Genomic DNA, 17,980 nt, shown 5'->3' with positions numbered 1-17,980 from the left:
CTCTCATATATGCTCTCAGACCTGGTGGTGTAGCTGCACTGTAGCAGGACATTTCAGGTTGCTAGCAACCCAGGGGTTATGAGTTCAAATCCCATTTAAAGCAGAGTCCCAATTGTGGCCACAGTACAAAATTCTACAATATTTTAAAGTAATTGAAATCAGAATAAGGCAGCATACTGTCATTTTATAGAAATAACACCAAGTTGTATATGTTTACTTTATTTTTACTGCAACTGTAGACAAAGTGCAGAAATGTATTTTTGTCAATAAATATATATCCAATCTCCATTATGTCCACAGACCTGGTGGTCCAGCAGGAACTTTAGGTAGCTAGCAACCAAGAGGTTGTGAGCTCAAACTCCAAGTGAGGTTGAGTCCCAAGTAATCAGCATATGGTAGTATACTGTCCTTTCACATTAACACCTTCATTTAGCTGTAAAATATGAGTAACTTGTTGTAAATTTACCATATTTTCAACGCAACTAGACAAAAACCTCCATGGGACGATGACACAACATTCTGAGAACATCCTAAAAACACCTTTGGGGACATCCCTGGAATAAACCGGGAACTATACAATACCTGCATGGAAACATGACTGTTTAAATTGATTTCATGTCAATTATGCCTTGTAAAAGTAAAATACTCAAAATTACATTTGACACCTGGGCTTTCACATGTGCTCAACTGTTGTCACATGTAATTTCACAGTATCACATGTTGTATCCCTGTGTTTACACATTTATTTCACATTAATTTCATGAGTTCATGTTCTCACATGTTGTCACGTGTGGAGTTCTATGTCATCATATGTTGCTTCACATGCTATCACATTTTGCTTCACATGTTGTCACATGTTATCATGTGAAATTCATGAGTTTTTTTCCATGAGGGATTGATTGATTGTTTGATTATGTAGGTACTATGTTGGCCTACATTTCTGTGGACAGATCAGGACTTGTTTTGTCTCTGCCCAAGATTGTCCCTTCATCAACCTGAAGGGCTTCGCACAACTTTCATCAGGTCGCCCCTACCCCAAATCTGCTTTCCTCATACTAACCTCTCCCACTCATTCAATCCACTCTCTCTGTGTCTTCTCTTTGCATTCCCTCTCTTCTATTCCATCTTTTTTTCTTATTTTTGCAGTCTCTTTTATTCAATTGCACTCTCCCCTAAACAATCCCCTCTCCTGTCAGCGAATCACTCCTCCTCACCCTTCGCCCTCTGACCGGGTCTTTTCTTAGTCTGAGCAGACGGCTACCACCGATTTCAGAAGTGAATTAGGATGTTGGAGTTTTCTCTGCAGGGGGATATAGTAATAGAGAGATATACTGTACCTCTCTCTGGCAGTTATATGGTCCAGATGCACTATTTGGTGTCAACGGTCAATCAGCAGATGTAGGCACGGCGGTGTGCCACTTTGTTATGGTGCTGTGGTTCCATGTCTATACATTAGCCACAGAGACACTCGCTGTATTGTTCTCTCTTGGCCTATAGCCTGGGTTTCCGGCACACGTGTGCTCTCCGACAAGGCGTGGTATTACACGACAGTCTGTGAAACTGATGCAGCCTTTCCCCGGAGGCTCGGTTCCAGTGTCAATTCGGCAAAGCAGCATTCCAAAGTCGTCTTTGTTGTGGTGGTGAATGTTCTGGGGCATTGTCTGGGGGATGTGGTCTACGCGCCGCGACAAAGAGGCGTTGCGGCAGCCTGGGAAAGCCACAGCCCGATCTGCTCTCTATGGACGTTTCAAAGAACAACAAGATGGAGACGCAGGCCGGTCAACGAGCAGCTTAGGTAACATTGTGACTCAAAGCACAAGGCAATATGACTTGCTCAGACGGTTCACAGCACGCATAGCCCTCGGAGAAACATGTCAACGAGTCATATAATGGATGTCTTCTGAATATGACATTTCATTGCGAGCCAGGTGGTGACAAAGCTGTTGCTCCCAAACCCTAAGTAACTCTTTGATCCAATCCAAACTGGATCAATCTAACGGTTGGCACAGAAAGCCAATGAAAACAGATGAATCGCGGAGCATCTTAACCGCTACACTTGGAGGGCAGGGGCAAAACATACCACTTCAGTGTTATAGGCTGGCAAAAGTGAGGAGATCAATCTATCATGTCAGCTGACTGGACTGGATGAGGAGCAGGTTTGCCATCTCCGCCAGGCTGGCTTGTTACCATGTTAATCAGGCGTGTTTGTTTTTGTTTGGGAAAAAGAAGAAGTAGGAGGACAGAGATATATTGCAATGTTCCAGTGTGAATGTTTTCATGTGTGTTTTACTCAATCCGGCTCTCACAAATGCTCTCCGTCTTGGTGCTTTGTCATAATTGGGAATGTAGTCCTCGAAAGAAGAGACAATGTTATTGAACAGGCTTTGCTTATGCCATTACAAAATGATTAATACTGTTTCGATTTTTAAAAATTATTATTATTAAAAAAAGTGTAGGGTGGTAGATCAGCCTTAATATTGCAGATAGATTGTAGCTTCTATCAACGTAATTCCTATCCCCATATATGTTTTGCAAATCTATCTATATGTTTTGCAAATCTATCTATATGTTTTACAAATCTATCTATATGTTTTACAAATATATATATATATATATATAACCTGCTCAAAACAATAAAGGGAACATTAAAATAACACATCCTAGATCTGAATGAATGAAATATTCTTATTAAATACTTTTTTCTTTACATAGTTGAATGTGCTGACAACAAGATCACGCAAAAATTATCAATGGAAATCAAATGTATCAACCCATGGAGGTCTGGATTTGGAGTCACACTCAAAATTAAAGTGGAAAACCACACTACAGGCGGATCCAACTTTGATGTAATGTCCTTAAAACAAGTCAAAATGAGGCTCAGTAGTGTGTGTGGCCTCCATGTGCCTGTATGACCTCCCTACAACGCCTGGGCATGCTCCTGATGAGGTGGCGGATGGTCTCCTGAGGGATCTCCTCCCAGACCTGGACTAAAGCATCCGCCAACTCCTGGACAGTCTGTGGTGCAACGTGCCGTTGGTGGATGGAGCGAGACATGATGTCCCAGATGTGCTCAATTGGATTCAGGTCCGGGGAACGGGCGGGCCAGTCCATAGCATCAATGCCTTCCTCTTGCAAGAACTGCTGACACACTCCAGCCACATGAGGTCTAGCATTGTCTTGCATTAGGAGGAACCCAGGGCCAACCGCACCAGCATATGGTCTCACAAGGGGTCTGAGGATCTCATCTCGGTACCTAATGGCAGTCAGGCTACCTCTGGCGAGCACATGGAGGGCTGTGCGGCCCCCCAAAGAAATGCCACCCCACACCATGACTGACCCACCGCCAAACCGGTCATGCTGGAGGATGTTGCAGGCAGCAGAACGTTCTCCACGGCGTCTCCAGACTGTCACATGTGCTCAGTGTGAACCTGCTTTCATCTGTGAAGAGCACAGTGCGCCAGTGACGAATTTGCCAATCTTGGTGTTCTCTGGCAAATGAAAAACGTCCTGCACGGTGTTGGGCTGTAAGCACAACCCCCTCCTGTGGACGGCGGGCCCTCATACCACCCTCATGGAGTCTGTTTCTGACCGTTTGAGAAGACACATGCACATTTGTGGCCTGCTGGAGGTCATTTTGCAGGGCTCTGGCAGTGCTTCTCCTGCTCCTCCTTGCACAAAGGCGGAGGTAGCGGTCCTGCTGCTGGGTTGTTGCCCTCCTACGGCCTCCTCCACGTCTCCTGATGTACTGGCCTGTCTCCTGGTAGCGCCTCCATGCCTTGGACACTACGCTGACAGACACAGCAAACCTTCTTGCCACAGCTCGCATTGATGTCCCATCCTGGATGAGCTGCACTACCTGAGCCACTTGTGTGGGTTGTAGACTCCGTCTCATGCTACCACTAGAGTGAAAGCACCGCCAGCATTCAAAAGTGACCAAAACATCAGCCAGGAAGCATAGGAACTGAGAAGTGGTCTGTGGTCCCCACCTACAGAACCAATCCTTTATTGGGGGTGTCTTGCTAATTGCCTATAATTTCCACCTGTTGTCTATTCCATTTGCACAACAGCATGTTAAATTTATTGTCACTCAGTGTTGCTTCCTAAGTGGACAGTTTGATTTCACAGAAATGTGATTGACTTGGAGTTATATTGTGTTGTTTAAGTGTTCCCTTTATATTTTTGAGCAGTGTGTATATACATACAGTGGGACAAAAAAGTATTTAGTCAGCCAACAATTGTGCAAGTTCTCACACTTAAAAAGATAAGAGAGGCCTGGCATTTTCATCATAGGTACACTTCAACTATGACAGACAAAATGAGAATAAAAAAATCCAGAAAATCACATTGTAGGATTTTTAATGAATTTATTTGCAAATTATGGTGGAAAATAAGTATTTGGTCAATAACAAAAGTTTATCTCAATACTTTGTTATATACCCTTTGTTGGCAATGACAGAGGTCAAACGTTTTCTGTAAGTCTTCAAAGTTTTCACACACTGTTGCTGGTATTTTTGGCCCATTCCTCCATGCAGATCTCCTCTAGAACAGTGATGTTTTGGTGCTGTTGCTGGGCAACACAGACTTTCAACTCCCTCCAAAGATTTTCTATGGGGGTGAGATCTGAAGACTGGCTAGGCCACTCCAGGACCTTGAAATGCTTCTGACGAAGCCACTCCTTCGTTGCCCGGGCGGTGTGTTTGGGATCATTGTCATGTTGAAAGACTCAGCCACGTTTCATCTTCAATGCCCTTGCTGATGGAAGGAGGTTTTCACTCAAAATCTCATGATACATGGCCCCATTCATTCTTTCCTTTACACGGATCAGTCGTCCTGGTCCCTTTGCAGAAAAACAGCCCCAAAGCATGATGTTTCCACCCCCATGCTTCACAGTAGGTATGGTGTTCTTTGGATGCAACTCAGCATTCTTTGTCCTCCAAACACGACGAGTTGAGTTTTTACCAAAAAGTTATATTTTGGTTTCATCTGACCATATGACATTCTCCCAATATTCTTCTGGATTATCAAAATGCTCTCTAGCAAACTTCAGACAGGCCTGGACATGTACTGGCTTAAGCAGGGAGACACGTCTGGCACTGCAGGATTTGAGTCCCTGGCGGCGTAGTGTGTTACTGATGGTAGGCTTTGTTACTTTGGTCCCAGTTCTCTGCAGGTCATTCACTAGGTCCCCCCGTGTGGTTCTGGGATGTTTGCTCACCATTCTTGTGATCATTTTGACCCCACGGGTTGAGATCTTGCGTGGAGCTCCAGATCTAGGGAGATTATCAGTGGTCTTGTATGTCTTCCATTTCCTAATAATTGCTCCCACAGTTGATTTCTTCAAACCAAGCTGCTTACCTATTGCAGATTCAGTCTTCCCAGCCTGGTGCAGGTCTACAATTTTGTTTCTGTTGTCCTTTGACAGCTCTTTGGTCTTGGCCATAGTGGAGTTTGGAGTGTGACTGTTTGAGGTTGTGGACAGGTGTCTTTTATACTGATAACAAGTTCAAATAGGTGCCATTAATACAGGTAACGTGTGGAGGACAGAGGAGCATCTTAAAGAAGAAGAATCTTGCTTGTTTGTAGGTGACTAAAAACGTATTTTCCACCATAATTTGCAAATAAATTCCTAACAAATCCTACAATGTGATTTTCTGGATTTTTTTTCTAATTTTGTCTGTCATAGTTGAAGTGTACCTATGATGAAAATTATAGGCCTCTCTCATCTTTTTAAGTGGGAGAACTTGCACAATTGGTGGCTAAATACTTTTTTGCCCCACTGTATATATATATATATATATCTCGAGGGAGTTTCTGTCCCGAAGCAAGCACCAGTTAGCCTGGAGCTAGCCTGGAGCTAGGCCCCTCTCCCGGCTAGGCAAAGAAATCAAATCAGATAATTCCTGGGCTTCAATACCTCTTTTGCCAATTGGCCTGGACACTATGCTGCCGACACGGAGCCGTGCCGATCCATTACGACTGGTCTGCCGACGTAACCACCTGAGGGGGTTTCAACAGGCTCTCCCGTAGCGACGTCCCCCTGAGGTCTGCTAGCTGTCTGAATCGACGCGCCTCCAGCTTGCCTAGCTATTCACTAGACCCTATGATCACTTGGCTACACATGCCTCTCCCTAATGTCAATATGCCTTGTCTATTGCCGTTTTGGTTTGTCATTTTAGTCTTATTTCACTGTAGAGCCTCCAGCCCTGCTCAATATTCCTTACCTAGTCCTTATGTTCCACCACCCACACATGCAGTGACCGCACCTGGCTTAAATGGTGCCTCTAGAGACGAAACCTCTCTCATCGTCACTCAATGCCTAGGCTTACCTCCACTGTACTCACATCCTACCATAGCCTTGTCTGGACATTATGCATTGAATCTATTCTTCCGCACCCAGAAACCTGCTCCTTTTACTCTCTGTTCCGAAAGCACTAAACGACCAGTTCTTTTAGCCTTTGGCCATACTTTAATCCTACTCTGCAGTAGTTGCAATCTACTGCAGAAATAGCCTTCAGAGTTCTGTCAAACTACCCAGGTCTGTGCTCAAACAATTTGAGATATAGTGACGATGAGAAGCTTTCGTCTCTAGAGGCACCATTTAAGCCAGGTGAGGTCACTGCATGTGTGGGGGGTGGAACATAAGGACTAGGTAAGGAATATTGAGCAGGGCTGGAGGCTCTACAGTGAAATAAGACAAAAATGACAAAAACAGCAATAGACAAGGCATAATGACATTAGGGAGAGGCATGTGTAGCCAAGTGATTTAAAAATCCACCACTCCAGAAACAAGTCTCTCACCCTTGCCGCTTGTTATAGACTCCCTTCAGCCCCTAGCTGTGCCCTGGACACCGTATGTGAATTGATCGCCCCCCATCTATCTTCAGAGTTTGTGCTGTTAGGTGAACAAAAACTGGGTAATGCTTAACACCCAGTCAGTCCTACAACCCTAAATCCATAACCATGGGCATCATCCTGACCAACTTGCCTCCTAAATACACCTCTGCTGTCTTCAACAAGGATCTCAGCGATCACTGCCTCATTGCCTGCGTGAGCAATGGGTTCGCGGTCAAACGACCACCCCTCATCACTGTCAAACGCTCCCTACAACACTTCTGCGAGCAGCTCTTTCTAATCGACCTTGCCCGCGCGATATGCAACTTTTCAGGGAAGTCAGGAACCAATATACTCAGTCAGTTAGGAAAGCTAAGGCTAGCTTTTTAGAACAGAAATTTGCTTCCTGTAGCACTAATTCCAAAACGTTTTGGGACACTGTAAAGTCCATGGAGAATAGGAGCACCTCCTCCCAGCTGCACACTGCACTGAGGATAGGAAACACTGTCACCACCGAAAAATCTACGATAATCTTTCATTTCAAAAAGCATTTTTCCACGGCTGGCCATGCTTAAACCTGGCTACCCCTACCCCGGCCAACATCTCAGCACCCCCTGCAGCAACTTTCCCCCCCTTCTCATTCACCCAAATCCAGACAGCTGATGTTCTGAAAAAACTGCAAAATCTGGATCCCTACAAATCAGCTGCTCTGGACAATCTTTCTAAAACTGTAATGTGCAGCCGTCTTCATCGACCTGGCAAAGGCTTTCAACTCTGTCAATCACCGCATTCTTATCGGCAGACTCAATAGCCTTGGCTTCTCAAATGAATGCCTCTCCTGGTTCACTAACTACTTCTCAGACAGAGTTCAGTGTGTCAAATCGGAGGGCCTGTTGTCCATACCTCTGGCAGTCTCTGGGGGTGCCACAGGGTTCAATTCTCAGGCCGACTCTTTTCTCTGTATATATCAATGATGTCGCTCTTGCAGCTGGTGATTCTCTGATCCACTTCTACGCAGACGATACCATTCTGTCTACATCTGTCCCTTCCTTTGGACACTGTGCTAACAAACCTCCAAACGAGCTTCAATGTCATACAACACTCCTTCCGTGGCCTCCAACTGCTTTTAAATGCTAGTAAAACTAAGTGCATGCTCTTCAACCGATTGCTGCCCGCACCCTACCACCCGACTAGCATCACTACTCTGGACGGTTCTGACTTGTGGACAACTACAAATACCTAGGTGTCTGGTTAGACTGTAAACTCTCCTTCCAGACTAACATTAAGCATCTCCAATCCAAAATTAAATCTAGAATTGGCTTCCTATTTCACAACAAAGCCTCCTTCACTCATGTCGCCAAACATACCCTTGTAAAACGGACTATCCTACTGATCCTTGACTTTGGCGATGTCATTTACAAAATAGCCTCCAACACTCTACTCAGCAAACTGGATGTAGTCTATCACAGTGCCATACATTTTATCACCAAAGCCCCATATACTACCCACCACTGCGATCTGTATGCTCTCGTTGGCTGGCCCTCACTACATATCTGTCGCCAAACCCACTGGCTCCAGGTCATCTATAGGTCTTTGCTAGTCAAAGCCCCGCCTTATCTCAGCTCACTGGTCACCATAGCAACACCCACCCGTAGCACGCGCTCCAGCAGGTATATTGCACAGGTCATCCCGAAAGCCGCCTTTTGTTCCAGTTCTCTGCTGCCAATGACTGGAACGAATTGCAAAAATCTCTGAAGCTGGAGAAACATTATATCTCCCTCTCTAACTTTAAGCATCAGCTGTCAGAGCAGCTTACCGATCACTGTACCTGTACACCTCCAATCTGTAAGTAGCACATCCGACTACCTCATCCCCATATTATTACTTACCCTCTTGCTATTTTGCACCCCAGTATCTCTACTTGCACATCATCATCTGCACATCTATCACTTCAGTAGTAATGCTAAATTGTAATTATGTTCACCTCTAGGGCCTATTTATTGCCTAACTCCCTACTCTTCTACATTTGCACACACTGCACATAGATTTTTCTATTTTTCGTGTTATTGACTGTACGTTTGACTGTACTGGTAAAAAATGTAGCATCCTACATAAAACAATAATTTAAAGAAAAAAAGTCTGCATTTTCGAATTAAAACAATGTAACCAATAATTAAACGCTGTCTCCTCTGAACAGTTGATGTTGTAATATGTCTTAGAACTCTGTGAAGCATTTATTTGGGCTGCAATTTCTGAGGCTGGCAACTCTAATGAACTTATCCTCTGCAGCAGAGGTAACTCTGGGTCTTCCTTTCCTGTGGCGGTCCTCATGGGAGCCACTTTCATCATAGCGCTTGATGGTTTTTACGACTACACTCAAAAAAACGTTCAAAGTTCTTGAAATATTCAGAATTGACAGACATTCATGTCTTAAAGTAATGATGGACTGTCGTTTCTCTTTGCTTATTTGAGCTGTTCTTTACATAATATGGACTTGGTCTTTTACAAAATCTTCTGTTGTTCGTGAGTTGTTTATTACATAATGTTGCTGCTATCGAATATTATGACTGAAAAGAGCTTCTGGACATCAGAACTGTGATTACTCACCTCAGATTAGAATTAGTTTTTCTTCAATGAGTAGGACAGGAGGGATATACTACAGATACCCGACCAGGCCCAGATCCCCGTCGTTCGCTGGCGAAGGAAACTGAGATTTCGCAGAAAAAGATCAGGGTGCCTTGTAAGGATCAGGGTGCCTTGTAAGGCCAATCTGCCTTTGCCTTCGGTCCTGCTAGCTAATGTTCAATCGCTGGAAAATAAATTGGACGAACTGAAAGCAAGTATATACTACCAACAGGACATTAAAAACTGTTATATCTTATGTTGTGGCTGAACGACGACATTAAGACTGTATATCATTGTATATCTCACTGGTCATTCCCAAAGCCAACACCTCCTTTGGCCGCCTTTCCTTCCAGTTCTCTGCTGCCAGTGACTGGAATGAATTGCAATAATCGCTGAAGCTGGAGACATACATTTCCCTCACAAACTTTAAACATCAGCTATCGGAGCAGCTAACCGATCTCTGCAGCTGTACATAGTCCATCTGAAAATAACCCACCCAATCTACCTACCTCATCCCCATACTGTTTTTATTTACTTTATGCTCTTTTGCACACCAGTATCTCTACTTGCACATCATCATCTGCTCATTTATCACAGCAGTGTTAATCTGCTAAATTGTAATTACTTCCCTACCATGGCCTATTTATTGCCTACCTCCTCACTTTTAGATTGCACACAATCTATATAGACTTTCTTTTTTTCTATTGTGTTATTGAATGTACGCTTGTTTATTCCATGTGTAACTCTGTGTTGTTGTTTATGTCGCACTGCTTTGCTTTATCTTGGCCAGGTCGCAGTTGTAAATGAGAACTTGTTCTGAAATAGCTTACCTGGTTAAATAAAGGTGAAATATATATATATATTTTTAAGAACATACAGCTGGCAGGTTACACACTATAATTGTCAGGATAGAACAGCAGCCTCATGTAAGACACGGGGTGGGGGCCTATGCATATATGTAAACAACAGCTGGTGCATGATATCTAAGGAAGTCCAGAGGTTTTGCTCGGCTGAGGTAGAGTATCTCATGATAAGCTGTAGACCACACTATCAACCTAGAGAGTTTACATCTGTATTTTTCATAGCTGTCCACATACCACCACAGACAGATGCTGACACTAAAACCGATCTCAACGAGCATTATACTGCCAAATGCAAATAGTAAACGCTCATCCAGAGGCAGCGCTCCTAGTGGTCGGGGACTTTAATGCAGGGAAACTTAAATCAGTTTTACCAAATTTCTATCAGCATGTTAAATGTGCAACCAGAGAGAAAATAATTCTAGACCACCTTTACTCCACACACAGAGACGCATACAAAGCTCTCCCTCGCCATCCATTTGGCAAATCTGACCATCATTCTATCCTCCTGATTCGTGCTCACAAGCAAAAATTCAAGCAGAAAGCAACAGTGACTAAGTCTATAAAAAAGTGGTCAGATGAAGCAGATGCAAAACTACAGGACTGTGTTGCTAGCACAGACTGGAATATGTTCCGGGATTCTTCCGATAGCATTGAGGAGTACACCACATCAGTGACTGGCTTAACCAATAAGAGCATTGAGGACGTAGTCCCCAAAGTGACTGTACACATTCCCCAACCAGAAGCCACGGATTACAGGCAAAATTCGCACTGAGCTAAAGGGTAGAGCTGTCGCTTTCAAGGAGCAGGAATCCCGCTATGCCCTCTGATGAACCATCAAACAGGCAACGCGTCAATACAGGACTAAGATCGAATCGTACTACACCGGCTCCAATGCTAGTGTAAGGCTGGTCATGGCTCACATCAACACCATTATCCGAGAAACCCTAGACCCACTACAATTTGCATACTGCACCAACAGATCCACAGATGATGCAATCTCTACTGCACTCTACACTGCCCTTTCCCACCTGTACAAAATGAACACATATGTGAGAATGCTATTCATTGACTACAGTTAAGCGTTCAACACCATAGTGCCCTCAAAGCTCATCACCAAGCTAAGGACCCTGGGACTAAACACCTCCCTCTGTAACTGGATCCTGGACTTCCTGACGGGCTGACCCCAGGTGGTAAGGTTAGGTAACAATTGAATTGAAATGCATTCCAGGTGACTACCTCATGAAGCAGGTTGAGAGAATGCCGAGAGAATTCCAAGAGTGTGCAAAGCAGTCATCAAGACAAAGGGTGACTACTTTGAAGAATCTAAAATATATTTAGATTTGTTTAACACTTTTTTGGTTACTACATGATTCCATATGTCTTATTTCAAAGTTGATGTCTTCATTATAATTCTACAATGTAGAAAATAGTAAAAATAAAAAAACCTTAAATGACTAGGTGTGTCCAAAGTTTTGACTGGTACTATGTGTGACCGAGCTGCTCAAATCGGTGTTATGTAGCAAAATTACAAATGAAATTTTTTGGGGGGTATAAAAGTAGAGCTACAAATTGGTATTTCACACACTACAACTGAGTAACAATTTGAAAGTAAATACTGCTTTGAAAGTTGATCTTGTAAACTCACTACTGAGAAAATGTTTGAAAGTTTTGGTACTACTACTGGAGAGCCCTTCTTCGTCTACACCCATTCAGCATCATTCACAACCTCTTAAACGTTAGCCCCACCCATCTCTGTAAGGGTTGTTCTGAGCGTTATGTACAAACAGCAGGCACAAATGAGAGAACAGCTCGCTGAACATTACTCACCCTAGCAGAGCTGGTTAGGCTGTTATGTTATCCAGAGCAATGGTGACTGCGACTGTGTTGTCAGACTGTCAGTTCGTAAATTCAGAGAATTTTGCGTTCAGAGCGCACACTGGACGCTCTGGCCTATGAGTAGGGTTGATCTGAACATTCTGACCTCACAGCGGCAGTCAAGCATCCAAGCTAACTGGCTAACATTGGCTAGCTTGCTAGCTATTTCCAGACACATAATGACACTCTGACCATTTTGTTGGCCCTAGCAGAGCTGGTTTGGCTGTTCTCATGTTATCCAGAGCGTAGGTGACTGTAACTGTGCTGCTGGCAACAATTTAATTACGCTTTTTTGCCTAAGTTTACTGACACTGGCCATATTCAATGGGGTTTGAGCGTTAGTAAATATGTCAGTTATTCTGAGCTCTAGCATGCTCAGACTGAAATCGGAGTAGATGGCCAGACTGAATTTACGAACAAACCCGAAATGGTTACTTGCATAGTGGAGTCTTTTGTTGCAAAGCAAAAGCCATATCTCTGTGTTCTTCTGCCCATCTTTATATTTTCTTTTGATTGGCTAGTCTGAGATGGCTTTTTCTTTGCAACTCTGCCTAGAAGGCCAGCCTCCCGGAGCCGCCTCTTCACTGTTGACGTTGAGACTGGTGTTTTGCAGGTGCTATTTAATGTAGCTGCCAGTTGAGGACTTGTGAGGCGTCTTCTTTCTCAAAATAGACACTCATGTATTGTCCTCTTGCTCAGTTGTGCACCGGGGCCTCCCACTCTTTCTATTCTGGTTAGAGTCCGTTTGCGCTGTTCTGTGAAGGGAGTAGTACACAGCGTTTGTACGAGAGCTTCAGTTTGATGACAATTTCTTGCATGGAATAGCCATTTCTCAGAACAAGAATAGACTGATGAGTTTCAGAAGAAAGGTCTTTGTTTCTGGCCATTTTGAGCCTGTAATCGAACCCACAAATGATGATGCTCCAGATACTCAACTAGTCTAAAGGCGGCCAGTTTCATTGCTTATTTAAACCAGCACAACAGTTTTCAACTGTGCTAACATAATTGTAAAAAGGTTTTCTAATGATCAATTAGCCATTGAAAATTATAAACTTGGATTAGCTAACACAACGTGCCATTGGAACACAGGAGTGATGGTTGCTGTTAATGGTACGCCTACGTAGATATTCCATAAAAAATATATATTGCCTAGCTACAATAGTCATTTATAACATTAACAATGTCTACACTGTATTTCTGATCAATTTGATGTTATTTTAAAAATGGACAACAAAAGAAAATTCTAAGTGACCCCAAAGGGTAGTGTGTATATATTTTGGTAACCTTTATTTAACCAGGCAAGTCAATTAAGAACAAATGTTACATTTACAATGACAGCCTGGACAGAAGATCCACAATAATACCTTGTTTGTCATTAGTTTTCTACACTCTTTTAAGCATTTAAGCTTTTAATTAATGTCTGTGACAGATCAAATATATGTTTTTCTGTCATCATAGAAACACTGTCCGCAGTAATCTCTTTCAATCACTTATTTTTTGCCCACCCTCATTTAGCATAGAGATCCATTTAAAGATGTCGGGGGTAACTATTTTGAAGATCTCTCATAATAACAAACACCAGGTTGAGGAGCTGTGGTGATAACGAGATATTAAGCAGCAAGCAAGTGGTTGTTCATTTTCACAACTCCCTCTGGCACCTACCTAATCTCAATATGAGAATGATGTCCTCGCTTTTCCAATCAATAGCTATTTGTGTACATCAATAGAAGAATTTGGAACCCGCGACCCATGGTCATTACAGAGATCAACTGTAAGACCCTGCCCTACCTGCTGTGCTCGCCTCCTGACAGGTCATCATTGCAAAAAAATATATCTGTTCTTAATTCACTTACCTGTATTGATTAACATTTAATAAAATTAAAATAACAAAGAGGAGGGGGTGAGTCTCAGATGAAACTGACTCGGAGGCCGTGTGAGCCAAAGCACTGTGGGGACTGACCTGTGGTTCGGAGAACACCTGCTGGATGTTGTTGATGGGGCCGCAGGGCACGCCTGTCCCCTCAAACCTCCTCAGCCACTCGCCTGTCAACTCTTCCAAGAACCTGGGAGCCGGGGAGGAAGAAGAAAGGGGGGGGGTTGTGGTTTGAAGAGACCGCAAAGTGAAGCTTTCAAAATTACAGCAGGGGACGAGGAGTCGGAGGCCACAGCCGGAGCTGTTCCAGAGACACAACAACTCCAGCAAGTGTATGGGGTCATATGTAGACCCTGCACTCAGCTTCCTGCCTTGCCCTCGATCGCAGAATATCCTAAGATGGCAAGAGTGAGGCACTCTCTCTCGCACTTGCTCTCTCTTCACCCACAATCCCCAGCAGTTGTACACTCACCACACACACAGGCGTGCATACTCGCCTACACACATGGACTTCGGGATAAAGAAACACTTGCCTGATTTGCCTTTTATGAAGCCAGAAAGAAAAATACGCACCCCAAAACAAATACGCACTGCGTCAATGACGGAATACGCTGATTCGGTGAGCGAGTCTATTAGCAAGTGCATCAGCGATGTCCTACCCACAGCAACTATTAAAAACATTCCCAAACCAGAAACCGTGGATTGATGGCAGCATTCGCGCAAAACTGAAAGCGAGAACCACTGCTTTTAACCAGGGCAAGGAGTCCGGAAACATGACCGAACACAAACAGTGTAGCTATTCCCTCCGCAAGGCAATCAAACAAGCTATGCGTCAGTATAGAGACAAAGTAGAGTCACAATTCAACGGCTCACAGACTCCAAAAAGAAAACCAGCCCCGTCGCGGACCAAGACGTCTTGCTCCCAGACAGACTAAAACAACTTCTTTGCTCGCTTTGAGGACAATACAGTGCCACTGACACGGCCCGCTACCAATACCTGTGAACTCTCCTTTACTGCAGCCGATGTGACTAAAACATTTAAACATGTTAACCCTCGCAAGGATGCAGGCCCAGGTGGCATCCCCAGCTATGCGCAAACCAGCTGGCTGGTGTGTTTACGGACATATTCAATCAATCCTTATCCCAGTCTGTTGTCCCCACATGCTTCAAGAGGGCCACCATTGCTCCTGTTCCCAAGAAAGCTAAGGTAACTGAGCTAAATAACTACCGCCCCGTAGCACTCACTTCCGTCATCATGCAGTGCTTTGAGAGACTAGTCAAGGACCATATCACCTCCACCCTATCTGACACCCTAGACCCACTCCAATTTGCTTACCACGCAAATAGGTCCACAGACGACGCAATCACAACCACACTGCACAAACCCATCTGGACAAGAGGAATACCTATGTGACAATGCTGTTCATTGACTACAGCTCAGCATTTAACACCATAGCACCCTCCAAACTCATCATCAAGCTCGATAACCTGGGTCTCGACCCCGCCCTGTGCAACTGGGTACTGGACGTCCTGACGGGCCACCCCCAGGTGGTGAGGGTAGGTAACAACATCTCCACCCCGCTGATCCTCAACACTGGGGCCCCACAAGGGTGCGTTCTGAGCCCTCTCCTGTACTCCCTGTTCACCCACGACTGCGTGGCCATGCACGCCTCCAACTCAATCATCAAGTTTGCAGACGACAACAGTGGTAGGCTTGATTACCAACAACGACAAGACGGCCTACAGGGAGGTGGTGAGGGCCCTCGGAGTGTGGTGTCAGGAATGTAATCTCACACTCAACGTCAACAAAGCAAAGGAGATGATCGTGGACTTCAGGAAACAGCAGAGGAGCACCCCCCCATCCACATCGACGGGACAGTAGTGGAGAGGGTAGTAAGTTAAGTTCCTTGGCGTACACATCACGGACAAACTGAATTGGTCAACCCACACAGACAGAGTGGTGAAGAAGGCACAGCAGCACCTCTTCAACCTCAGGAGGCTGATGAAATTCGGCTTGTCAGCAAAAGCACTCACAAACTTTTACAGATGCACAATCGAGAGCATCCTGTCGGGCTGTATCACCGCCTGGTATGGCAACTGCTCCGCCCACAACCGTAAGACTCTCCAGAGGGTAGTGAGGTCTGCACAACGCATCACCGGGGGCAAACTACCTGCCCTCCAGGACACCTACACCACACGATGTCACAGGAAGGCCATGAAGATCATCAAGGACAACAACCACCCAAGCCACTGCCTGTTCACCCCGCTATCATCCAGAAGGTGAGGTCAGTACAGGTGCATCAAAGCAGGGACCGAGAGACTGAAAAACAGCTTCTATCTCAAGGCCATCAGACTGTTAAACAGCCACCACTAACATTTGAGTGGCTGCTGCCATCATACTGACTCAATTCCAGCCACTTTAATAATGGAAAAACGTGTGTAAAAAAGTATCACTAGCCACTTTAAACAATGCCACTTAATATAATGTTTACATACCCTACATTACTCATCTCGTATGTATATACCGTACTCTATACAATCTACTGCATCTTGCCTATGCCGTTCTGTACCATCACTACTCCATATATATTCGCTACACTCGCATTAACATCTGCTAACCATGTGTATGTGACAAATAGAATTTGATTTGACACTGCTATCCGATAAGGTCATGTCCGAATACCCATACTAGCGTTCTAAATAGCAGCCATTTTCGCATTTTTTGTTTTTTTATAGTAAGTGAAATTGAAAAAAATGTGCATGCTTTAAATGCCAGGATGTCATACTCATTTCTGCTTTTGATCCAGTACAATTAGAATTGTATTTTGAGACCCATGTGTGTCTGACCACAGCTGACAATCAGCTCTGGGGATGCACTTGTACCAAAATTAACGATTGGCGGGAATCAACACAATTGTGCCTTAGCTGACACATTCTAAGTAGCATGAGACTAGAATGTTATTTGTTGCTTACTTCATTAGTTATTACTTAACAGTACATTCTACATAGTATGCAGTCAAATGAGTACACAGTATGCAGTTTAAACAAGTAGTAGACAAGCCAGATTTCGGACACGGTCAGTGTCATGTAACGAGTCACCCTCCTCCGGTGGTGTTAGATAACGTCCCATTGTTAAATGCCTCCGATCCCATCACGCCCCTTGACCCCTTAGAGAGGAAACAGCCGACCGGGCCTGGAGCCCAACGAGTGCTTTTCATGACAAAGCAACTAGAAGGGAGGGCAGATGAAAACATCTGTGTGAGTGGTCTCTGTGTCCTGTTGCCTTTTCTCTACGCCACATCCGTTACAGGCTCTCTGGCCAAACTGAGAACTTGCAGACTTACCAAACAACACATGAATATAGATGAGGAAGGCCTCTAGCAAAAAAAAAAAAGTAATAATTGCCATAAGTCCGATAAAATAAAAAAAAACGTTGTTTACTGTGAAGAAGGAGGCTTTACCTCTGGGAGAGGATGTGAAGCAGCTCTTGGCGATGCTGCACTCTGAGTGTGTTGCTTTTGTACTTGGGCTCGTCAGACAGATGATTCAGGCCTAGCATCTGGAAACACAAAGTCTATACTAAGTCACTTGGAAGGGATTCTGGGTGACAGTTCAGTGATACTAGTAGCACTGTGAAATACTAACCCTAATAGCAAATTTCGACAGAAAAGATGAACTAAAATTATAGATTATAGATTATTTATTTTATGCTGTTTGATAATGCATGAAGGGTCATGCTACTTACTTTGCACACTTTGATAAACTGCTTGTCGTTGCCCGCAGCCACAACCAGGAATCCATCTTTGGTTCTGAAACCCTGAAAACAAGATTCAAGGCTTTTCATTATTTAAAAAAAAAATTACATTGTAGAATAGTGAAGACAAACTATGAAATAACACATATATGTAATCAT

General features: G+C 44.1%; 1 protein-coding gene across 2 annotated transcripts in view; it reads right to left on the bottom strand.

The window, feature by feature from the left end:
* The window catches only part of sugct (succinyl-CoA:glutarate-CoA transferase), a 171,773-nt gene that overhangs the window by 91,975 nt on the left and 61,818 nt on the right, over positions 1-17,980 (bottom strand). For both annotated transcript variants that reach the window (XM_020468321.2, XM_020468324.2), the window contains exons 10-12: positions 17,813-17,884; positions 17,529-17,626; positions 14,155-14,257 (exon numbers count right to left, since the gene is read on the bottom strand). In XM_020468321.2, coding sequence (XP_020323910.1) covers positions 14,155-14,257; positions 17,529-17,626; positions 17,813-17,884 — 273 coding nt within the window. The remainder of the gene's footprint in view (positions 1-14,154; positions 14,258-17,528; positions 17,627-17,812; positions 17,885-17,980) is intronic.

Source organism: Oncorhynchus kisutch, linkage group LG11 (assembly GCF_002021735.2).
Source record: "Oncorhynchus kisutch isolate 150728-3 linkage group LG11, Okis_V2, whole genome shotgun sequence".
NCBI classification, from domain to species: Eukaryota; Metazoa; Chordata; class Actinopteri; order Salmoniformes; family Salmonidae; genus Oncorhynchus; species Oncorhynchus kisutch.
The sequence above is the reverse complement of the archived record's forward strand: the minus strand, read 5'-3'. Positions and strand labels throughout refer to the sequence as shown.